The sequence below is a fragment of the Oncorhynchus masou genome, chromosome 9, assembly GCF_036934945.1.
Source record: "Oncorhynchus masou masou isolate Uvic2021 chromosome 9, UVic_Omas_1.1, whole genome shotgun sequence".
Lineage (NCBI taxonomy): Eukaryota > Metazoa > Chordata > Actinopteri > Salmoniformes > Salmonidae > Oncorhynchus > Oncorhynchus masou.
Genome location: NC_088220.1, coordinates 83423755 through 83449131, shown reverse-complemented (window position 1 = coordinate 83449131; position 25377 = coordinate 83423755). Strand labels below are relative to the sequence as shown.

The 25377-nt window shown below is 42.9% G+C and overlaps 2 protein-coding genes across 2 annotated transcripts; both read right to left on the bottom strand.

Moving 5' to 3' along the window:
* On the bottom strand, positions 1-4492 carry LOC135545336 (extracellular calcium-sensing receptor-like). The gene is made up of 7 exons (XM_064972951.1): positions 4287-4492; positions 3551-3845; positions 2710-2999; positions 2169-2464; positions 1838-2058; positions 1185-1530; positions 1-917 (listed from the first exon to the last, which is right to left on the bottom strand). Exons 1-7 carry the CDS (start codon positions 4343-4345, stop codon positions 1-3), a joined length of 2424 nt encoding a protein of 807 aa, XP_064829023.1. The 5' UTR covers positions 4346-4492.
* A 15117-nt stretch (positions 4493-19609) lies between these two features.
* On the bottom strand, positions 19610-24573 carry LOC135545334 (extracellular calcium-sensing receptor-like). Its single transcript, XM_064972950.1, has 7 exons — positions 24284-24573; positions 23187-23481; positions 22345-22634; positions 21817-22097; positions 21375-21583; positions 20784-21129; positions 19610-20526 (listed from the first exon to the last, which is right to left on the bottom strand). Exons 1-7 carry the CDS (start codon positions 24571-24573, stop codon positions 19610-19612), a joined length of 2628 nt encoding a protein of 875 aa, XP_064829022.1.
* Positions 24574-25377: the final 804 nt, after the last annotated feature.

The following is a 25377-nucleotide window of genomic DNA, read 5'->3' as shown; positions in this document are numbered from 1 at the left end:
TTAATAACGGATATCATTGGATGTCTTCTCCATAAGGTGTTTCTTGGTGTTCTTCTCCGGCCGGAACAGAATAATAAAGCATTTAGGAACAAATAATAGAAAGAACAACCCAAAGCTAGAGGTGATGATGGCAAAGATCTCCACAGCTACAGTCAACTTCCCAGGAGAGCTGACATAAGCTGGGATAAAGGTGATCCAGACTGCACAGAATATGAGCATGCTGAAGGTGATGAATTTGGCCTCATTGAAGTTATCAGGCAGCTTCCGAGCCAGAAAAGCCAGCACAAAGCACAAGAGAGCCAGGAGTCCTATATAGCCCAACACAGCCCAGAAACCAATAGCTGAACCCACATCACACTCTAGAATGATCTTTTCCTTGTAGGTAGTGAGGTTTTTAATGGGGAAGGGAGGGGACAGGACCAACCACAGAGTGCATATCATAGCCTGGACAAACGTGAAGGACACTACAGTCAATCTCTGCTGTTGAGGACCAAACCATTTCATGACATTACTGGCTGGAAGTGTAGCCCTGAAGGCCATCAACACCACTATTGTTTTCCCCAGAACACAAGAGATGCAGAGAACGAAGGTGATGCCAAACGCTGTGTGACGCAGCATACAGGACCACTCAGAGGGCCGGCCAATGAAAGTAAGAGAACACAGAAAACACAGAGCCAAGGAGAAGAGCAGCAGGAAGCTCAGCTCAGAGTTGTTGGCCCTGACGATGACAGATGTTCGGTGCTGGTAGAAGACGGTTGCCGTGGCGATGGCCAGACAAGCCCCGCCCATAGAGCAGACAGTCAGGATGATTCCGAGGACCTCGTGGAAGGACAGGAACTCCACAGGCTTAAGGATACAGCGGTCTCTCTCAGCGTTGGGCCAGTACTCCTCGGGACAGATCAGACAGTCTGAAGAATCTGACCAGGACAAAACAACAGACATCAAATGTTAATACTAATAGAATTAGGTTTTATTTATTTGAAAATACATGTCCCACAATGCTGCACTTCTGCAGATTACAATAAAGAATGTTGAATTAATGTGCAGCTTAAATGAGATAATAAGAACAGGAACATGATTGACAGACACTACCTTTGTAGTGCTGGTAATATAAATAAACCACTACTTAGTAAACCGGGATAGAAATTACTTCATATTTTTGCCAACTGTTCCTATAGTCCTACCTGTGTTATTGCTGATCTCTCCTTCTGCACATTGGATGCAGTCATAACAGCATACAGGCTTTCCTTTCTGTACAGCCTTACGAGTGCCTGGGGGACAGCTCTCACTGCACACTGACACAGGTACTTGCGTACTGTTCTTTACCCAGGTGATTTCCCTCTCCATGTCAAGCCTCTGGTCAGGAGGCAGGGATGCATCATAGCGCCCCACTGTCACAAACTCCATCTTCCCACTCTCCCGTCTCTGCCAGTTGACCAGCTCATAGGTGGCCACTGGGTCTCCGTTGGCATCGAAAGACACCTGGTACCCGTTACGAGAGAAGTTCACCCTCCTCAATCTCTCCAGGACCTGGTGTTTCGAAGGGCAAGGGAGAGAGGGGAGGGGAGAGAGAGAGAGAGAGAGAGAGAGAGAGAGAGAGAGAGGGGAAGAGAGATGGAGAGAAGGGAAGAGAGATGGAGAGAGGGGAAGAGGGATGGAGAGATGGATGGATAGAGGGGAAGAGAGAGATGGAGTGTGGGAGAGAGTGAAACAGAACATTCATTTAACTCATATGTTTATCAGAAGTGTTACTTCATAACCAGCCGTAATGTCCTTCATACACTTAGTCTAAATAAGCATATATATCAGGACATTATACTATTGTCTTGTCATTCACCTGTGTTGGCTTCACATTGAGGTTTTTGTCACAGTTCACAGTGGAGTTTTCTCTCTCTTCACAAACGATGCCATGGATGGCGTGTGCTATGGCATAAACAGCTTTATACACCATGTTAGTGACACGCAGCTGGGATGTATCTGTGTAGGGGGTCTGTAGCTGCTGTATATCCTCACTGCCATCACACACCTTCTCCTCAACCCCAACACCTGTAGAGGTCCCTACAGAGAGACAGACCGATAGACAGACATACATACAGACAGACAGACAGACAGACAGACAGATAGATAGATAGATAGATAGATAGATAGATAGATAGACAGATAGATACCTGTCCTCAGCCTACAGCCAAAGGCTCCCTCCCAGAACTCAGTGAGCAGGGGAGAGTTGGACACCTTCTGTGGGGAGAGGTCCAGGAGGAAGTCCCTAAGGCCGGGGATGACAGAGCGTTGGATGCCAAATCCGATGGCCCCAGCACAGAGGCCGAAACGCAGCATATCTGGATCAGTGACCCAGGTCTCACTTCCGATCCACTGGCGGGGTGGAGAGGGCAGGCGGTCCAACTCACTCAGCAGGATCCTCATGTCCCCAATGGCTGCAAATGCAACCACCACCTGGGCTGTGGAGCTGGGGAACATGATTATATCATATGCTTAATATGCTGGTCATGTTTGTCATTCATTGGAATGTCTCAGTGAAGTGAACATGAACATTAGCATTAATCAACACTTTTGACATGCTTAAGATACGCAAATCATGTTGGTCTCACAGATCAGCTTTGGTAAAAGAGAGAAATTAAAAACAATAGTATTTTTTATAAATATGGTCTTGCTTTTGTGTGAATGAAAAGTTCACCAGTAATCATGGATCACCTGCGGATCACGTCAGCCACCCGTTGCACTCTGCTGAGTGGGTTGGTACGGTAGAAGGCTTCAGAATACTCCACACAGATACCCTCCTCTTGTGCTGCCTGCAGGAAAGCAGCCATCCCGTTATTCCCGTAGTCAGAGTCGGAACGGACCGCCCCAATCCAGGTCCAGCCGAAGTGCCTGATGAGGTGGGCCAGAGCAGCAGCCTGGAACTGATCACTGGGGATGGTTCTGAAGAAGGTTGGATACTGTTTCTTATCACTCAGACACGCACAGGTGGAAAAGTGGCTCACCTAGGTAAAAACAGACAGTCGAAAACATGAGAAAGATCATCATGTCGGCCAAACAAGTTTTAGTTATTGGCAACTTCCTGATTTTTTGTTTAGCTGTGTTGCATGATGTTAGGGAGACCTTAATAATAATAATGTATTGTTTTTCATTGTGCCAGATTGAAAAGGATACATATTTCTGCCCTTTTCTATCTTGGTTGTTCTATTCATATTGGTAATAGTATCATAAGACATACTGGTGCTGTGAACAACATGAGTAAAAGGTGTGACACTAATCCCTGGTCTCCCATAACAACCTCGCCTATGAAAGGTAGTCCTCAGATCATGTTTTAATGCCTACAGAAGTTCTCCAAACTTTCTACACAAAATTTCACGCAGAAATGGAATACAGTTGGAATACAGGGCAAGAGGATTTATTTCCTGAAAAAGAGGAGAATATACGGTAGGAATAAGGTAAATTAAAAGTTTAACTCATTCCTGAAAGAGAGGAGTATATACAGTAGGAATACAGTAAATTAAAAGAAGCTGAATAATTTCTTTCCATTGAAGTTCACCTGAGGAATCCCGAAAGGGCCGATGACGCGCAACATGCTGATGGTTGGCGTGGAGCCAGACTCGCCCACGATAGCTGTCACTGTAGCCGACCCCGAGCACTGTTCTCCGGTATCAAACATGGGGTCCAGGCCGTTAGCCAGTTGGAATGCCACTTTCACAGCCATAGGGACCGAGGAGCAGGAGTCGTGCACTTGATAACCAAGGGTGACACCCGGTAGAAGGTCTGAACTGTTGTTTATCTCCTCAACTGCGAAGACCATGGCGCGCGAGAAGCGCAACTCACGGGAATCCAAACTGTAAATAGAAGGTAGATGATTGAGCACCACTTGACAAAGTGGTAAACTAGCCTATAGAATATATGGTTATACAAGGGCAAACATCTTAATAATATCTAGCCAATTTCCACACAAATGCCAACACTTTTGATATCGGTAATTGAGGACATTGTAGTATAGCCTTCATTTTGAAAATGTGACCTTTCGTAAGAGTAGGTTTTACCGACTCTCAGATACAAACACAATTTTTATCTGTCTTAAAAACACTTTTTAGCTGTCTTTAAACACACTGTTTCTCTGTCTTTAAAATGCTGTTTACCTGTCTTTAAACACACTGTTTCTGTCTTTAACACACTGTTTATCTGTCTTTAAACACTGTCTCAGTGTCTTTAAAACACAATTTATCTGTCTCCCCACACAGCCACAGTCCTGTCCCCTGTTCCCTGTTGCGCTCACTGACCTTCCTGTGCACTGCAGGGGCTCAGGCAGGCTGGTGTAGCTGTGATCCACAGTGTGCATGTAGTTGTGGATGGAGAAAACACCCCCGATGACAAAGTCCCCGTCCTGGGAGAACGCCGGAGGACGAGGGGTGCCTTGGAGCCTGCATCTGACAGACTCCAGCCCAGAGGCAGAGACAGAGGCAGACGAGAGCAAGGCAAGCCCACCAGCCACCACAGCTAGATGTAGTAGAACCAGACTACCAGCCAGACTTGGATGCAGAGCAGGAGCCGGAGAGAGCCTCATTCCCCTGATGTGTAGAAGGTATGGCATAATACAGCGCCACACAGACCCACATAGGTCAGGATACCTCTCTTCTCTGGGTTAAATACCCACTGTACCTCTGTGGGGATTCCTCTGGGGGCCACACTGTGGGTATGGCCATGCCATGGAGGGAGGGGTTAGAGGCTGCTCTGCTCACCCAGTCAGGTCCTGGCTTGGTGGTGACCTAACATAATCGTTTGTGGTGCTTTTGCTATAAATCCTTTTTGAAATCTGACACTGTGGCTGGATTAATGAGAATTGTATCTTTAAAATGGTGTAAAATACTTGTATGCTTGATTAATTGATTTAATTATGAGATTTTTGTTGTTTTGAATTTGGCGCCATGCACTTTCACTGACTGTTGCGGGGGGGTTCAGCTGGCGGAAACCCAGTCCTAGACAGAAGTGTACCTATGATGAAAATTACAGGCTTCTCTCATCTTTTTAAGTGGGAGAACTTGCACAATTGGTGGCTGACTAAATACTTTTTTTGCCCCACTGTATTTGCATATCCTAGCTTCTGGGCCTGAGTAGCAGGCAGGTTAATTTGACCACGCTTTTCATTCAAAATTCCAAATGCTGCCCCCTACCCTAGTGAAATTAACAGTCAAAAACAGTCATAGAGCACCAATTTGACCACTTCATGTCAAGGTACATGAACCTACGGTGTCTGGAAAAAAATAATCAGACATTTATCTTTCATAATTTACAATAAATATTTTTCCCAAAAAGGTTACAGATCCAGTTGTGGCGTGTTCAGACGAATCCGTTGAGACACAGATTCGGAGCTCTATGTGATTTCTGTGATTTTCTGTGATTTTCTGAAATTACACACACACACAATCAATGGGGAGTAACACAGTGAGTGGCTTAAAGACACACAAGAGCCTGCAATAGTTACCTGCATTCGAACTATCAAAGAACCGTCAGACCTAGAACTCTGAAACTTTATATACATGTTCTAGAGCTTAAGTTGATCGTGCACAGTGTGTTATGTGGCTCTAGAAAGTTCTCAGGCTAAGAAACAGCCTCGTACATTTGCAATGATTTCAATTCATTTTGACCATCGTAAAAAGTATGACATTTAAAAAAGTCCCAGAGTCACAAGTCTAGATGCATTAAAACCGGCTCCACAGATGGACCCTAAAGTTTCTGTCCGATAGCTCTTTTAGGGACCCCATAGCAATGCCCAGAAATTAAGGCCACTGCTCGGGCTCCGAATGACCTATCGAGCCGAAACTCGGGATTCGGTGTCGCCTCAGCTCGGCCTACACATAGTGTTGGAACTGGACCTGCAGCCAAAACGTAACTATGTGTTTTAAGTTTTTTTAAGTTAAGTTTTTTATTGTGGTCTAAACAGAAGGCGCTGTGAATTATGGGCCTGACCTGAAATATGTGATAGTTGGCTTCTAACGAGTTGGACAAAGTGGGTTTGGTGTCAGTAGGAATCAGTTTGGTGTCAGAATGAATTCTTATTGACTGATGGACTTTGACTTGCTGGCTGACTTTGTCCATTTGCAATAAGTTTAAACCGTGATTAACCATTACCAAATTGACAGACTGAAATCAACTCCAACGAGCGATGGAGAGTAACCACTATCATTGCATTTTCATCCCGAGTTCAACAGGCCAGTAAATTGGGCATTTATGCTGTATATTAGATCATGTCAAATTTGTGATGTTAAATGCCTATTGAAAGACATTGCAAATGGACAGTACATTTCCAATGTTTTTAATGAGGGATTTATGAAAAAGGATACTGCTCACTTCTCTTGATAGTATCACTGAACTTTCATACCTTAAGGGAACATTTTGACATTTGCCATATGGTTTGTGAGAAAGACCACATTGCAAATGTACGGTCCCTTACTAGACGTCTGAAAACGTTTGTAAAATTCGCGGACGGCGTCGGGCAGTGCGGCAGGGCTTGATCTTCCAGGAAGTCATCAAACGAACTCTCTCGGACATTCCGTTTTATAAAATAATCAAATTTTGGTCATTTTTCCGCTGTCCCGGGAAACCACAAGAGAGCGAATGGAATCATATTGCAAATGTACAAAACATCACGAATCACGACGTGGCCTTATCTCCTAAACGGAAAATATTTCGAAGCCGAAACTTGGTGAGCATAGGTTTGGCATAATGGGCAGTTGGCACCGAACAAGATGGCATCTAGGCCTCAACGGTTTTTGAGGTATGGCCATTTTTCTGGGATTAAAGGTCCAAAATGAAAATAGAGCAATCATTTTTCTGCTTCACGTCAAAGTAAGGGAATTCACCCCCGTAGTGGACAAAAATGAATGGCAAATTATTGGCATAGGACAAACCATGTACACATTGGTCAATACCACCCAAATCGGCGTTGATTCATGCAAAGTTTACTTCAAATGCCATATGGCTATTGCCAGTTGTAACACTTCAAAAATCCAACAGGTGGCGTGTGCGCTCCACCGTGGTTTTTCATATTGATATTGGACTCCAAGTCAACATCCAAAAGCCAAATTTTGAAAAAATGGATTTTTAGTCAAAAACTTATCACCCCTTAAAAAAGTGCTTTCTGGACCGTTTTTCGAAATTCTTTCGCTTTTTTTGTCAATTACACATGTGTAAGAACTGTATGAATATACTTTTGTCCAATTTTATTATCATAATTTTTTTTTTTTTTTACTTGCGCATTATTGCATGTGTTTTGTCCATCTGCAATATGATTTCATAGGAAGTCAGAAGTCAAAAGTCAATAATTGCAAAATTTCATAAAAAACTTCACACACCCCTAAAAAAGTGCTTTCTGGACCGTTTTTCGAAATTTTTTCGAATTTTGTGTCAATTACACACGTATAAGAACTGCATCAACATACTTTAGTCATATTTTATTATCATAATGTTTTTTTTTTTTTACTTGTGCATAAGGCATATGTTTTGTGGGGGCCAAATGTCATAAGAAATTTGACATGCTCAAAAATCCTTCAGAAATGCAAAATTGACTGGCCTGATGAACTCGGGACGGCCGGGCAGTGATTGTTGTTCCTTTCAATCACTCGTGGTGTTGATTTCATCATGTCCATTTGTTTATGTTTTCTCACTTTTGCAAAGTCACTGTGCATTTGCCATATGGTTAACTGGGCAGTCACCATCACCAATTTGTCATGCTATAAAAATCATGCAGGAATGCCAAATTGACTGAACCGATGAACTCGGGATGGTTGGGCAGTGATTCTGGTACCTCTCCATCACTCGTTTGGGTTGATTTCAGAATGTCACTTTTGGTGATGGTACCTCACTGTTAAAACATATTGCAAATGTTGTCTCACTTTTGCAAAGTCACTGTGCATTTGCCATATGGTTAACTGGGCATTCACCATCACCAATTTGTCATGCTATAAAAATCATGCAGGAATGCCAAATTGACTGGCCCGATGAACTCGGGATGGTTGGGCAGTGATTCTGGTACCTCTCCATCGCTCGTTTGGGTTGATTTCAGAATGTCACTTTTGGTGATGGTACCTCACTGTTAAAACATATTGCAAATGTTTTCTCACTTTTGCAAAGTCACTGAAAATTCGTGCAGGAATGCCAAATAGACTGGCCCGATGAACTCGGGATGGCTTGGCAGTGATTCTGGTACCTCTCCATTGCTCGTTAGGGTTGATTCCAGAATGTCCATTGGGTGATGTTTCTCACTCTATCAAAGTCACTGTGCATTTGCCATATGGTTAACTGGGCATTCACCATCACCAATTTGTCATGCCATAAAAATCATGCAGGAATGCCAAATTGACTGGCCCGATGACCTCGGGATGGCTGGGCAGTGATTCTGGTACCTCTCCATCGCTCGTTTGAGTTGATTTCAGAATGTCACTTTTGGTGATGGTACCTCACTGTTAAAACATATTGCAAATGTTGTCTCACTTTTGCAAAGTCACTGTGCATTTGCCATATGGTTAACTGGGCAGTCACCATTACCAATTTGTCATGCTATAAAAATCATGCAGGAATGCCAAATTGACTGAACCGATGAACTCGGGATGGTTGGGCAGTGGTTCTGGTACCTCTCCATCGCTCGTTTGGGTTGATTTCAGAATGTCACTTTTGGTGATGGTACCTCACTGTTAAAACATATTGCAAATGTTGTCTCACTTTTGCAAAGTCACTGTGCATTTGCCATATGGTTAACTGGGCAGTCACCATTACCAATTTGTCATGCTATAAAAATCATGCAGAAATGCCAAATTGACTGAACCGATGAACTCGGGATGGTTGGGCAGTGATTCTGGTACCTCTCCATCGCTCGTTTGGGTTGATTTCAGAATGTCACTTTTGGTGATGGTACCTCACTGTTAAAACATATTGCAAATGTTGTCTCACTTTTGCAAAGTCACTGTGCATTTGCCATATGGTTAACTGGGCATTCACCATCACCAATTTGTCATGCTATAAAAATCATGCAGGAATGCCAAATTGACTGGCCCGATGAACTCGGGATGGTTGGGCAGTGATTCTGGTACCTCTCCATCGCTCGTTTGGGTTGATTTCAGAATGTCACTTTTGGTGATGGTACCTCACTGTTAAAACATATTGCAAATGTTTTCTCACTTTTGCAAAGTCACTGAAAATTTGTGCAGGAATGCCAAATTGACTGGCCCGATGAACTCGGGATGGCTTGGCAGTGATTCTGGTACCTCTCCATCGCTCGTTAGGGTTGATTCCAGAATGTCCATTTGGTGATTTTTCTCACTCTTTCAAAGTCACTGTGCATTTGCCATATGGTTAACTGGGCAGTCACCATCACCAATTTGTCATGCTATAAAAATCGCGCAGGGATGCCAAATTGACTGGCCCGATGAACTCGGGATGGCTTGGCAGTGATTCTGGTACCTCTCCATCGCTCGTTAGGGTTGATTCCAGAATGTCCATTTGGTGATTTTTCTCACACTTTCAAAGTCACTGTGCATTTGCCATATGGTTAACTGGACATTCACCATCACCAATTTGTCATGCTATAAAAATCATGCAGGAATGCCAAATTGACTGGCCCGATGAACTCGGGATGGCTGGGCAGTGATTCTGGTACCTCTCCATCGCTCGTTTGGGTTGATTTCAGAATGTCACTTTTGGTGATGGTACCTCACTGTTAAAACATATTGCAAATGTTTTCTCACTTTTGCAAAGTCACTGAAAATTCGTGCAGGAATGCCAAATTGACTGGCCCGATGAACTCGGGATGGCTTGGCAGTGATTCTGGTACCTCTCCATCGCTTGTTAGTGTTGATTCCAGAATGTCCATTTGGTGATGTTTCTCACTCTTTCAAAGTCACTGTGCATTTGCCATATGGTTAACTGGGCATTCACCATCACCAATTTGTCATGCTATAAAAATCATGCAGGAATGCCAAATTGACTGGCCCGATGAACTCAGGATGGCTGGGCAGTGATACTGGTACCTCTCCATTGCTCGTTTGGGTTGATTTCAGAATGTCGCTTTTGGTGATGGTACCTCACCGCTTAAACATATTGCTAATGGACAAGAGTCACCTGCAAGTCACCGTCCATCAGTCAATTTGATATCATTCTGACACCAAACTGATACAAACTGACACCAAACCCACTTTTCCCAACTTGTTTAGGAGCCAAGTATAACATACTTCAGAGCTGGCCCAAAATTCACAAGGCCTTCGGTACAAAACATAAAAAAAACATAAAACACATAGTTACTTTCTAGCTGCGGGGCCAGTTCGGACATTATGTGTAGTCCTATGTGAGGCGACCCCGAATCCCGAGTTTCGGCTCGATAGGTCATTTGGTGTCCGAGTAAAAGCCTAATTGGTGCTGAAAATCCACTTTTTTCCATGCCTTGCTACGGGGTTCTTGAATGAGCTATCGGACAGAGACGTTGGGGTCCGTGTCTATGGGCCGAGCCGGTTTCAATGCACCTAGTCTTGTGTCTCTGAGACTTTTCTAAATGTCGCCATTTTCGTAATGGTCAAAATGAATTGAAGTCATTGCAAATGTTCGACGCTGTTTCTCGGTCCAAGAACCGTAACTCGGTCCGAGCGCCGTAACTCACCACGCACTATCTACCTGAGGTCTAGAACAGGATTCTAAAGTTTCGGAACTCTAGGTCTGACGGTTCTTTTTTAGCTCGAACAAAGCTAACTATTGGAGGCAGTGTCAGTCTCTACACACCCCAATTGGTCCCTCCATCCAATTTGTGTATCTGTGTGATTTATTTTTACTTTGAATTTTTATGGGAAAAATGACTGATTTACAGTTCATGGGGGTTGTCTAATCACACATATGAAGTTTTGGACAGATCTGATTTTTTTAACCCTTCCAAACAGCCCCTGAGACACCAATTATGGCACTTCCGGTTGGCACAGGAAGCTATAAATACACACATGTCTTGAGTGACATAGAAACCTACGGAATCCTGAGTTTTAAGTATTTAAGTTGAGAATTGACTGATCTACACAGGGTTGAATAATGCAGAGTCATTTCCACCTTTGGAGGTGATGTACATCCAAATACCTTTTGGGTCAATTTAACCACTTCCGGTTGCTCCAGGAAGCTTAGAATCGACACAGGTAGACCTCATAGTGGTCTGATGGAATGTCATAGAAGACAGGTTCATACAGCATTCATAACCCATAAAGACCCCAGGTTGTATTTAGGGGAGCAGGCAATGTATTCCTATGGGGAGAGAAGTCAATGCACACTGTTTTTATGTAAACACCTTCTTTTAACTGTGAAAGGTTAATGCCACACAGTAAAGGTTAGGCTTGCACAGATCGGGAGGACCTTAGGAACATTCCTGTGGTTGAATTGTCTTTCTAAACCTAACGGTTCCGCCGCTGTCACCCAAAATCAAATGACATTGTGGTGCAGGCTTCATTGTGGGCCTATTTTTCTCATTGTCGCTGCGCTTAGACCGAGCGAGCTACGGTCAAGCGGGATATCTCGTTGAACTCGGCACGGCCTTGGGATTATGTTTATGCCATTGCCTGCTCTCTGTGTCTTTAAACACAGCGCTTTGTCACTCCATCCTTGCTGTGTGTGTGTGTGAGAGCTTTTCTTTGACATCTGTTGGGAGAAATGACTGATTTACAGTTCATGGGGGTTGCCTAATCACACATATGAAGTTTTGGACAGATCTGATTTTTTTAACCCTTCCAAACAGCTCCTGAGACACCAATTATGGCACATCCGGTTGGCACAGGAAGCTATACATACACACATGTCTTGATTGACATAGAAACCTAAGGAATCCTGAGTTTTAAGTCTTTAAGTTGAGAATTGACTGATCTACACAGGGTTGAATAATGCAGAGTCATTTCCACCTTTGGAGGTGATGTACATCCAAATACCTTTTGGGTCAATTTAACCACTTCCGGTTGCTCCAGGAAGCTTAGAATCGACACAGGTAGACCTCATAGTGGTCTGATGGAATGTCATAAAAGACAGGTTCATACAGCATTCATAACCCATAAAGACCCCAGGTTGTATTTAGGGGAGCAGGCAATGTATTCCTATGGGGAGAGAAGTCAATGCACACTGTTTTTATGTAAACACCTTCTTTTAACTGTGAAAGGTTAGTGCCACACAGTCAAGGTTAGGCTTGCACAGATCGGGAGGACCTTAGGAACATTCCTGTGGTTGAATTGTCTTTCTAAACCTAACGGTTCCGCCGCTGTCACCCAAAATCAAATGACATTGTGGTGCAGGCTTCATTGTGGGCCTATTTTCCTCATGGTCGCTGCGCTTAGACCGAGCGAGCTACGGTCAAGCGGGATATCTCGTTGAACTCGGCACGGCCTTGGGATTATGTTTATGCCATTGCCTGCTCTCTGTGTCTTTAAACACCGCGCTTTGTCACTCCATCCTTGCTGTGTGTGTGTGTGAGAGCTTTTCTTTGACATATGTTGGGAGAAATGAGTGATTTTACAGTTCAGGAGGGTTGCCTAATCACATATGAAGTTTTGAAAAGATCTGACCTTTTTAACCCTTGGATACAGCCACTATGACACCATTTAAGGCACTTCCTGTTGGCACAGGAAGCTATAAATAAACTCATATCCTCATTGGGGTATGCCTTTACAGAATCCTGAGTTTTAAGTCTTTACGTTAAGAACTGAGTTATTTACGGAGGGTTTAGTGAGTGTGTGTTATTTCAGAAAATCATAGAAAATCACAGAAATGTCGCAGAGCTCCGCAGCACACTTTAAAAATATTCGTATGAACACCCTGCAACTGGATCTGTAACCGTTGAAAAAAAACCCCACCTATATCTGAACATCACAATCTGGTCATCGTACGATTTCTCTTAAATGACGATAGATAAATGGCTGATTTATTTTTTATTGACACCGGAGGCTCCTTGACTTTGACGTGAAGTGAAAAAATCATTTCTCTATTTTCATTTTGGACCTTTAATCCCAGAAATATGGCCATAACTCAAAAACCGTTGAGGCCTAGACGCCATCTTGTTCGGGGCCATCTGCCCATTATGCCAAACCTACTCTCACCAAGTTTCGGCATCGAAATATTTTCAGTTTTCGAGATATGGCACGTCGTGATTCGGGATGTTTTGTCCAATAGCAATATGATTGCTTATGCCCTCTTGTGGGATCTTCCGGCATAGCGGAAAAATGGACCAAAATTTGATTATTTTATAAAACGAAAACCGAATGTCCGACAAAGTTCATTTGATGACTTCCCGGTAGGTCTGGCCCTGCCGCTCGGCCCGACGCCGTCCCCGAATTTTAAAAATGTTTTCGGACGTCTAGTAAGGGACCGTACAGTTCCAATAGGGACTTTCTCACTAACCATACGGTGATTGTCAAAAAGTTCCCTTAAGGTATGTAAAGGAACCTCCGGTGTCAATAAAAAAAGAACCAGCCATTTATCTATCGTAATTTAAGAGAAATCGTACAATGTCAAATTGGTGATGTTCAAAAATATATATATATATATATTTTTTTTAAACAGTTACAGATCCAGTTGCAGCGTGTTCTTTTTAAAGTGTGCTTCGGAGCTCTGCGAGATTTCTGTGATTTTCTGAAATAACACACACTCACTAAACCCTCCGGAAATAAGTCAGTTCTTAACCTGTTACATCTATGGGGGCGCTATTTCATTATTGGATAAAAAAGTGCCCTTTTTAAGCACAATATTTTGTCACAAAAAGATGCTCGACTATGCATATAATTGACAGCTTAGGCTTTGGAAAGAGAACACTGACATTTCCAAAACTGCAAAGATATTGTCTATGAGTGCCCCAGAACTGATGCTACAGGCGAAACCAAGATGAAACTTCAAACAGGAAATGAGCAGGATTTGTTTTTCATTGTCTCCTTATATGGCGGTGAATGCGCAAGGAATGAGCCTGCTCAATCTATCGTTTCCCCAAGGTGTCTGCAGCATTGTGACGTATTTGTAGGCATATCATTGGAAGATTGACCATAAGAGAATACATTTGCCAGGTGTCCGCCCGGTGTCCTCCGTCGAAATTGGTGCGTCATCTTCAACTACACATCTTTTTCCAAGCGATTCACAGGAGAAAGTAGACATTCACGAACGACATATCAATGAAGAGATATGTGAAAAACACCTTGGGGATTCTAAACAGCGTTTGTCATGTTTCAGTCGATATTATGGAGTTAATTTGGAAAACAGTTCGCCGCTTTGATGACTGAATTTTCGTTTTTTTTTGGTACCCAAACGTGATGTACAAAACGGAGCGATTTCTCCTACACAAAGAATCTTTCAGGAAAAACTGAACATTTGCTATGTAACTTAGAGTCTCCTCATTGAAAACGTTCGAAGTTCTTCAAAGGTAAATGATTTTATTTGAATGATTTTCTTGTTTTTGTGAAAATGTTGCTGGCTGAATTCTAGGCTTATAGCTATGCTAGCTATCAATACTCTTACACAAATGCTTGTTTAGCTATGGTTGAAAAGCATATTTTGAAAATCTGAGATGACAGTGTTGTTAACAAAAGCCTAAGCTTGAGAGCAAATATATTTATTTCATTTCATTTGCGATTTTCATGAATAGTTAACTTTGCGTTATGCTAATGAGCTTGAGGCTATAAATAGGATCCCGGATCCGTGATTGCTCGACGCAAGATGTTAACATAAAGACTTAAAAAATTCTATAATTGTCTACCCCAAGGAGGATATGTGTTCACTTTCAGCTTCCTGTGTAAACCGGAAGTGCCTTAAAATGGTGTCATAGGTGCTGTTTCGAAGGGTTAACAAGGTCAGATCTTTTCAAAACTACATATGTGTGATTAGGCAACCCCCATGAACTGTAATTACTGTCAGTAATTTCTCCCAACAGATGTCATTGAAAATCTCTCTCTCTCACACACACACACACACAGCAAGGATGGAGTGACAAAGTGCGGTGTTTTAAGACACACAGAGCCTGCAATGGCATTTCCATATTCTCTAGGCCGTGCCGAGTTCAACGAGATGCCCCGCTTGACCGTAGCTCGGTCTGAGTGCAGCGACCGTGAAAAAAGTAGGCCCAAAATGATGCCTGGCCCTAAATGTCACTTGCTTTTGGGTGACAGTGAGAGAACCGTTAGGGTGAGAAGCACAATTCGATCTCAGGTATGTTCCTGAGGTCCTCCCGATCTGTGCAAGCCTAACCTTGACCGTGCATTTGCAATATGATTCAACAGTGAAAAACACATCACCAAATGGACATGATGAAATCAACACATCGAGCGATGGAAAGGAACAACTATCACTGCCCGGCAATCCTGTGTTCATCAGGCCAGTCAATTTTGCATTTCTGCAGGATTTTTGAGCATGACAAATTTGTGATGGTAAATGCCCATTGAAACATATTGCAAATGCATGTGCATTTGCAATATGATTTAACAGTGAAAAAAACTTCACCAAATGGAAATGATGAAATCAACACAACGAGCAATGGAAAGGAACAACTATCACTGCCCGGCCATCCTGTGTTCATCAGGCCAGTCAATTTTGCATTTCTGCAGGATTTTTGAGCATGACAAATTCGTGATGGTACATGGTAATTGGACATAACATACTGATTTGGCATTTTCAAATCTTTCATATTGCATTTGGACATTTCTTATGACATTTGGCCAAAGAAAAGTGACTTTTGACTTTGACTTTTGACTTCCTATGAAATCATATTGCAAATGGACAAAACATATGCCTTATGCACAAGTAAAAAATAAATAAAATGATTATAAAATATGACTAAAATATATTGATACAGTTCTTATACATGTGTAATTGACACAGAATTCTAAAGAATTTCGAAAAACAGTCCAGAAAGCACTTTTTTATTAACATAGGGATATATATGATTTGGGCAGTATAAATGCCATTTGGTCATGGTTCACTGACTTTTGGGTTCAGAAACCGACTTCCTATGATCATATATGGCATCCTGATTTGGTACTTTCAATTCTTATGTATGGCATTTGGACATTTCTTATGCCATTTGGACATGGTTCTCTGACTTTTTGGTTCGTAAACTGACTTCCTATAATCATATGATCATTTAAGTGTTGATGCTATGACATTTGATGCTATGGCATCAACACTTAAATCGCTGGATGCTACTTATCATTGCAAACTTAGGTTTATTACGGGTGCAAGCTACAGAACTCACCACTGTGTTTTATATCAACATGTGGGTTGAACTTCGCTGTCCATGAGACGAGAACAACATGCTCTTGTGTTTGTCTATAAAGCACTTCTGAATAAGCTACCTTCTTATTTATCATCACTCCACAATAGTAGAATTATAATTCCTAAAACCAGGTCTCAAGCATGGATTACACTTGAGGCCCATGCGATTTCCAGAGTTGGTTATCGCTGTCTTTTCCTGTTATGCTCCTTGCCTATGGAATAGCCTGCAGACTAAACTTCAACTTGAGACTCTTGTCGCCCATGCCCATTTTAAATATTCATTGGAGCATTTTTATTTTTGTATTGCTTGTAACTGTTTTTGGTAATGCAAGTTCTTGTGCTGTTAGGGGAATAACCTATGTGTAAATGTAATTTGTTGCTGTATTTTTTTGTGTTATCTGTGATCATTTTGTTTGTCCGGATTTGGTACTTTCAATTCTTATGTATGGCATTTGGATATTTCTTATAACATTTAGCCATGCTTCACTGACTTTTGACTTCCTGTCGTCATATATTGCAAATGGAAAAAACAGGCCTTATGGACAAACAATAAAAAAGACAACGTTATGTTCATATGGTTGCTATATATGCATTACTGACAATTGTTTGTATTTTTTCGAAAAAACAGTCCGGAAAGCAATTTTGTAGAGGGAGATGTATTTTAGAAAAAAAAAATAATATTCAGAATTTGTCCCTTGGGTCTCGACTTTATGTCCATTTGCACTACACAGTATGTCCTCTACAGTCTAGTCTCCTTCGCAAGCTGGCTCTTCACGGTGTTTCCCCTACAGTGTAGTCTTCCTGGCAAGCTTGCTCTCTTTTATTTCCCCTACAGTTATAGTCCTCTTGGGATGCTGACTCTCAGAAATTTCCAACAGTCAAGTCCTCTTGTTCTGGCTCAACACAGTAATTCCCCTTCAGCCAAGACTGCTTTGCATTTTGCCACACTTATGTTTCCTCTACAGCCTCGTCCTCTTGGCACGCTGGCAGCACACAGTATTTATTCTAAAGTCTAGTCCTCTTGGTACGCTTCCTCTCTTATATTTCCCCTACAGTCGAGTCCTCTTGGCACGTTGCCTCACTTACAGTGAAGTTGGAATTTTAGCAAAATATATTTAAACTCAGTTTTTCATAATTCCTGACATTTAATATAAGTAAAAATTCCCTGTCTTAGGTCAGATAGGATCACCAATTTATTTTAAGAATGTAAAAAGTCAGAATAATAGCAGAGAAAATTATTTCTTTCAGCTTTTTTTCTTTCGTCACATTCCCAGTGGGTCAGAAGTTGTAGCATTGCCTTAAATTGTTTAACTTGCGTCAAACATTTTGGGAAGCTTTCCACAAGCCTTCCCAATAAGTTGGGTGAATTTTGGTCCATTCCTCCTGACAGAGCTGGTGTAACTGAGTCAGGTTAGTAGGCCTCCTTGCTCGCACACGCTTTTTCAATTCTGCCAACAGATGTTTGATTGCATTGAGGTCAGGGCTTTGTGGTGGCCACTCCAATACCTTGACTTTGGAAGACCCATATCCGACCAAGCTTTAACTATGTGACTGATGTCTTGAGATGTTTCTCAATATATCCACATAATTTCCTCTCCTCGTGATGCCATCTAATTTGTGAAATGCACCAGTCCCTCCTGCAGCAATGCAACACCACAACATGATGCTGCCATCCCTGTGCTTCATGGTTGGGATGGTGTTCTTCGGCTTGCAAGTCCACCCCCCTTTCTCCTCCAAACATAATGATGTTTGTCCCCGTGTGCAGTTGCAAACCGTAGTCTGGTATTTTTATGGCGGTTTTGGAGCAGTGGCTTCTTCCTTGCTGAGCGGCCTTTCAGGTTATGTCAATATAGGACTCGTTTTACTGTGGATATAAATACTTTCGTACCTGTTTCCTCCAGCATCTTCCTTGCTGAGCGGCCTTTCAGGTTATGTCAATATAGGACTCGTTTTACTGTGGATATAAATACTTTCGTACCTGTTTCCTCCAGCATCTTCCTTGCTGAGCATCCTTACAGGTTATGTCAATATAGGACTCGTTTTACTGTGGATATAAATACTTTCGTACCTGTTTCCTCCAGCATCTTCCTTGCTGAGCATCCTTACAGGTTATGTCAATATAGGACTCGTTTTACTGTGGATATAAATACTTTCGTACCTGTTTCCTCCAGCATCTTCCTTGCTGAGCATCCTTACAGGTTATGTCAATATAGGACTCGTTTTACTGTGGATATAAATACTTTCGTACCTGTTTCCTCCAGCATCTTCCTTGCTGAGCATCCTTACAGGTTATGTCAATATAGGACTCGTTTTACTGTGGATATAAATACTTTCGTACCTGTTTCCTCCAGCATCTTCCTTGCTGAGCATCCTTACAGGTTATGTCAATATAGGACTCGTTTTACTGTGGATATAAATACTTTCGTACCTGTTTCCTCCAGCATCTTCCTTGCTGAGCATCCTTACAGGTTATGTCAATATAGGACTTGTACCTTCAGGCGTTTGGAAATTGCTCCTAAGGATGAACCAGACTTGTGGAGGTCGACAATTATTTTTCTGAGGTCTTGGCTGATTTCATTAGATTGTCCCATGATGTGAGACACTGAGTTTGAAGGTAGGCCTTGAAATACATCCACAGGTACACCTCCAATTGAATCAAATCATGTTAATCAGCCTATCAGAAGCTTCTAAAGCCATGAAATAATTTTCTGGAATTTCCCAAGCTATTTAAAGGCACAGTCAACTTAGTGTATGAAAACTTCTGACCCATTAGAATTGTGATACAGTGAATTATAAGTGAAATAATCTGTGTGTAAAGAATTGTTGGAAAAATTACTTGTGTCATGCACAAAGTAGATGTCCTAAAATACTTGTCAAAACTATAATATTGTTGTTTGTTAACAAGAAATGTGTGGAGTGGTTGAAAAATTAGTTTTAATGACTCCAACCTAAGTGTATGTAAACTTCCGACTTCAAATGTATCTGAAAATGTTTATTATATTATTATAATATATGATAAATTACAATAGCATTTGAACACATGCACTTCAATGTTATATCAATTCAAATATGAATATAGCTTTTCTCCAACAACATGGAAGTAGTTCCGCTCTGTAGGCTACTGCTAATCACATCATTTAGCAGGTCTAATTCGATTTTAACACTCTAGATTTGAACAATCTCTCATAACATTGGAATATCTTATGTGAACCTGTGTCATGTTACCAGTTACAATGTTACCAATGATTATCTGCTAAATTGTTGTTCATCTCTGTCAAAGTAGTCCTCCCTAACTGTATGATAAACCATATAACTGATTGTTACAATGTTTGTTCCCCTCAATCATTTCTTAATAACGTTTATCATTGGATGTCTTCTCCATAAGGTGTTTCTTGGTGTTCTTCTCCGGCCTGAACAGAATAATAAAGCATTTAGGAACAAATAATAGAAAGAACAACCCAAAGCTAGAGGTGATGATGGCAAAGATCTCCACAGCTACAGTGAACTTCCCAGGAGAGCTGACATAAGCTGGGATAAAGGTGATCCAGACTGCACAGAATATGAGCATGCTGAAGGTGATGAATTTGGCCTCATTGAAGTTATCAGGCAGCTTCCGAGCCAGAAAAGCCAGCACAAAGCACAAGAGAGCCAGGAGTCCAATATAGCCCAACACAGCCCAGAAACCAATAGCTGAACCCACATCACACTCTAGAATGATCTTTTCCTTGTAGGTAGTGAGGTTTTTAATGGGGAAGGGAGGGGACAGGACCAACCACAGAGTGCATATCATAGCCTGGACAAATGTGAAGGACACTACAGTCAATCTCTGCTGTGGAGGACCAAACCATTTCATGACATTACTGCCTGGAAGTGTAGCCCTGAAGGCCATCAACACCACTATTGTTTTCCCCAGAACACAAGAGATGCAGAGAACGAAGGTGATCCCAAACGCTGTGTGACGCAGCATACAGGACCAGTCAGAGGGCCGGCCAATGAAAGTAAGAGAACACAGAAAACACAGAGTCAAGGAGAAGAGCAGCAGGAAGCTCAGCTCAGAGTTGTTGGCCCTGACGATGGCCGAAGTTCGATGGTGGTAGAAGACAGTTGCCGTGGCGATGGCCAGACAAGCCCCGCCCACAGAGCAGGCAGTCAGGATGATTCCGAGGACCTCGTGGAAGGACAGGAACTCCACAGGCTTAAGGATACAGCGGTCTCTCTCAGCGTTGGGCCAGTACTCCTCGGGACAGATCAGACAGTCTGAAGAATCTGACCAGGACAAAACAACAGACATCAAATGTTAATAATAATAGATTCAGGTCTAATTTTTTACAAATACATGTCCCACAATGCTGCACTTTGTCAGTTTACAATAAAGAATGTTGAATTAATGTGCAGCTTACATAAGATAATAAGAACAGGAACATGATTGACAGACACTACCTTTGTAGTGCTGGTAATATGAATAAACCAATACTTAGTAAACCGTGATAGAAATTACTACACAACTGATCCTATAGTCCTACCTGTGTTATTACTGATCTCTCCCTCTGCACATTGGATACAGTCATAACAGCATACAGGCTTTCCTTTCTGTATAGCCTTACGAGTGCCTGGGGGACAGCTCTCACTGCACACTGACACAGGTACTTGTGTACTGTTCTTTACCCAGGTGATTTCCCTCTCAATGTCAAACCTCTGGTCAGGAGGCAGAGACCCATCATAGAGCCCCACTGTCACAAACTCCATCTTCCCACTCTCCCGTCTCTGCCAGTTGACCAGCTCATAGGTGGCCACTGGGTCCCCGTTGGCATCGAAAGACACCTGGTACCCGTTACGAGAGAAGTTCACCCTCCTCAATCTCTCCAGGACCTCGGGGTTGGAAGGGCAATGGAGAGAGGGGACGGGAGAGATGGAGAGGTGAGAAGAGAGATGGTCAGAAGGGATGAGAGAGATGGAGTGAGGGAGAGAAACAGAACATTAATTCACCTCATATATTTATCAGATGCAGTACTTCAGAACAAGTTGTAAAGTATAATGAGAACTCCTTGGTCTTCATACACTTAGTCTAAATAAACATATATATCAGAACATTATACTATTGTCTTGTCATTCACCTGTGTTGGCTTCACATGGAGGTTATTGTCACAGTTCACAGTGGAGTTTTCTCTCTCTTCACAAACGATGCTGTGGATGGCGTGTGCTATGGCATAAACAGCTTTGTACACCATGTTAGTGACACGCAGCTGGGATGTATCTGTGTAGGGGGTCTGTAGCTGCTGTATATCCTCACCGCCATCACACACCTTCTCCACAACCCCAACACCTGTAGAGGTCCCTACAGACAGACAGACAGACAGACAGACAGACAGACAGACAGACAGACAGACAGACAGACAGACAGACAGACAGACAGACAGACAGACAGACAGATAGATAGATAGATAGACAGATAGACAGATAGATAGACAGATAGACAGATAGATAGATAGATAGATAGATAGATAGATAGATGGAGAGATTGATCGATAGATAGATAGATACCTGTCCCCAGCCTACAGCCAAAGGCTCCCTCCCAGAACTCAGTGAGCAGGGGAGAGTTGGACACCTTCTGTGGGGAGAGGTCCAGGAGGAAGTCCCTAAGACCGGGGATGACAGAGCGTTGGATTCCAAATCCGATGGCCCCGGCACACAGACCGAAGCGCAGCATATCTGGGTCAGTGACCCAGGACTCAGTCCCGATCCACTGGCGGGGCGGAGAGGGCAGGCGTTCCATCTCCTCCAGCAGGATCCTCATTTCCCCAATGGCTGTGAATGCAACCACCACCTGGGCTGTGGAGCTGGGGAACATGATTATATCATATGCTTAATATGCTGGTCATGTTTGTCATTTACTGCAATGTCTCAGTGAAGTGAACATGAACATTAGTTTTAATCAACACCTCTGACATGCTTAAGATATGCAAATCATGTTGGTTTCACAGATCACTGTTGGGAAAAAATAGAGGAATTAATAACAATAGTATGCTTTATAAATATGGTCTTGTATTTGTGTGAATGAAAATTTCACAACTAATCATGGATCACCTGCGGATCACGTCAGCCACCCGTTGCACTCTGCTGAGTGGGTTGGTACGGGAGAAGGCTTCAGAATACTCCACACAGATACCCTCCTCTTGTGCTGCCTGCAGGAAAGCAGCCATCCCGTTATTCCCGTAGTCAGAGTCGGAACGGACCGCCCCAATCCAGGTCCAGCCGAAGTGCCTGATGAGGTGGGCCAGAGCAGCAGCCTGGAACTGATCACTGGGGATGGTTCTGAAGAAGGTTGGATACTGTTTCTTATCACTCAGACACGCACAGGTGGAAAAGTGGCTCACCTTGGTAAAAACAGACAGTCGAAAACATGAGAAAGAACATCATGTCGGCCAACCGAGTCTCAGTTATTGGCTACTTTCTGCTTTTTTCTTTAGAGGTTTGGTATGAGGGAGACATTAATGATAATAAGCCAATGTATTGTCTTTCATTGGGCCAGATTGAAAAGGATACATATTTCTGCCCGTTTCTATCTTTGTTGTTCTATTCATATTGGTAATAGTATTATAAGACATACTGGTGCTGTGAACAACATGAGTAAAAGGTGTGACACTAATCCCTGGTCTCCCATAACAACCTCGCCTATGAAAGGTAGTCCTCAGATCATGTTCTAATGCCGCAAGATATTCTCCAGACTCATTGTCCTCAGTCTATGTTCAAATGCATTTCTCCACATAATTTCACACAGAAATGTATATTCCTGAAAGAGAGGAGAATACGGTTGAAATACGGTAAATTAATAAAAGTAGAACTCATTCCTGAAAGAGAGGAGAATATAAAGTAGGAATACATCAAGTTTAAAAGAAGCTGAATTATTTCTGTCCACATTAGTTTACCTGAGGAATGCCGAAAGGGCCGATGATGCGCAACATGCTGATGGTTGGCGTGGAGCCAGACTCGCCCACGATAGCTGTCACTGTAGCCGACCCCGAGCACTGTTCTCCGGTATCAAACATGGGGTCCAGGCCATTAGCCAGTTGGAAGGCCACATTCATGGCCATGGGGACCGAGGTGCACGAGTCGTATACTTGATAACCAAGCGTGACACCCGGTAGAAGGTCTGAACTGTTGTTTATCTCCTCAACTGCGAAGACCATGGCGCGCGAGAAGCGCAACTCACGAGTATCCAAACTGTAAATAGAAGATAGGTGAGTGAGCACCACTTGACTAAACGGTAAATTAGCCGATAGAATATATGGTTATACGAGGACAAACATCTTCATATCTAGCCATATTTTCACACTCTCTACATGCCTACCCATTTGATAACTGTAATTGAGGACATTGTAGTATAGCTGTCACGGGGACGAGGTGGGTGAAGGAATCAGACGCAGAGAGTTCCACTGGGGTAAAGTGCTATTTACTTCAGCACACAAAATGATAAGCCCAGCAATACAGGGCGCGGACATACAACGTGACAACCCAAAAAACACAGGGTGCCAAGTTAAGAAAATAGATCCACCTAAAATACACTTAACATAAGGACAATCTCGCAGAAAACAAGGGCGGGTCCACCTAATAAATATAGGGAAGCTCATCAAACCAAACAACAGAAACACAGGTGAAACTAATAAGACAAAACTAACAGACAAATGAAAAAGGGATCGGTGGCGGGCTAGTAGGATGGTGACACGCCCACCGAGCACCGCCCAAACAAGCAGGGGAGCCAACTTCTAGGGAAGTTCTGACAATAGCCTTCATTTGAAAATGTGACACTTTGTAACAGTAGGCTTTATCTAATCTCTCAGATACAAACACACTGTTTATCTGTCTTAAAAACACTGGTTATCTGTCTTTAAAACACTGTTCACCGGTTTTTAAACACACTGTTTCTCTATCTTTAACACACTGTTCATCTGTCTTTAAAACACAATTTATCTGTCTCCCCACACAGCCACAGTCCTGTCCCCTGCTCCCTCTTGCGCTCACTGACCTTCCTGTGCACTGCAGGGGCTCAGGCAGGCTGGTGTAGCTGTGATCCACAGTGTGCATGTAATTGTGGATGGAGAAAACACCCCCGATGACAAAGTCCCCGTCCTGGGAGAACGCCGGAGGACGAGGGGTGCCTTGGAGCCTGCATCTGATAGACTCCAGCCCAGAGGCAGAGGCAGAGACAGAGGCAGATGAGAGCAAGGCAAGTCCACCAGCCACCACAGCTAGATGTAGTAGAACCAGACTACCAGCCAGACTTGGATCCAGAGCAGGAGACGGAGAGAGCCTCATTCCCCTGATGTGTAGAAGGTATGGAGTAATACAGCGCCACACAGACCCACATAGGTCAGGATACCTCTCTTCTCTGGGTTAAATACCCACTGTACCTCTGTGGGGATTCCCCTGGGGGCCACACTGTGGGTATGGCCATGCCATGGAGGGAGGGGCTAGAGGCTGCTCTGCTCACCCAGTCAGGTCCTGCTTCTTTCAGCTATAGAGAGTGTACGCACCAGTATCAGAACTACGTTGACTGTAATGGTTTAGATAGACATAAACATACATTAGACACAGAATAACCATGAGCCTCTTATATTTCCCTCACTGTCTAGTCCTCTTGGCATGCTGGCTCTGCACGGTATTTCCCCAACTTTCTTGTGTTTTTGGTATGCTAGCTCTACACAGTTATTCCTCTTCAGTCTAGTTCGCTTGGCACGCTGGATCTACAAGACATTTCCCCTACAATTTAGTCCATTTGGCACACGGTTTCTCTTATATTTCCTCTACAGCCTAGTCCTCTTCGCAAGCTGGCTCTTCACAGTATTTCCCCTACAGCCTAGTCTTCTTGGTACGCTGGCAGTACACAGTATTTATTCAAAAGTCTAGTCCTCTTGGTACGCTTCTACTCTTATATTTCCCCTACAGTCTAGTACTCTTGGCACATTGCCTCATTTACAGTTGAAGTCGGAAGTTTACATTCACCTTAGCCAAATACATTTAAACTCAGTTTTTCAAAATTCCTGCCATTTATTCTGTCACGAATCCCGTTTCCTGAGTCTGCCACCTGGATATATCTACCCATTCACATTCACTTGTAAA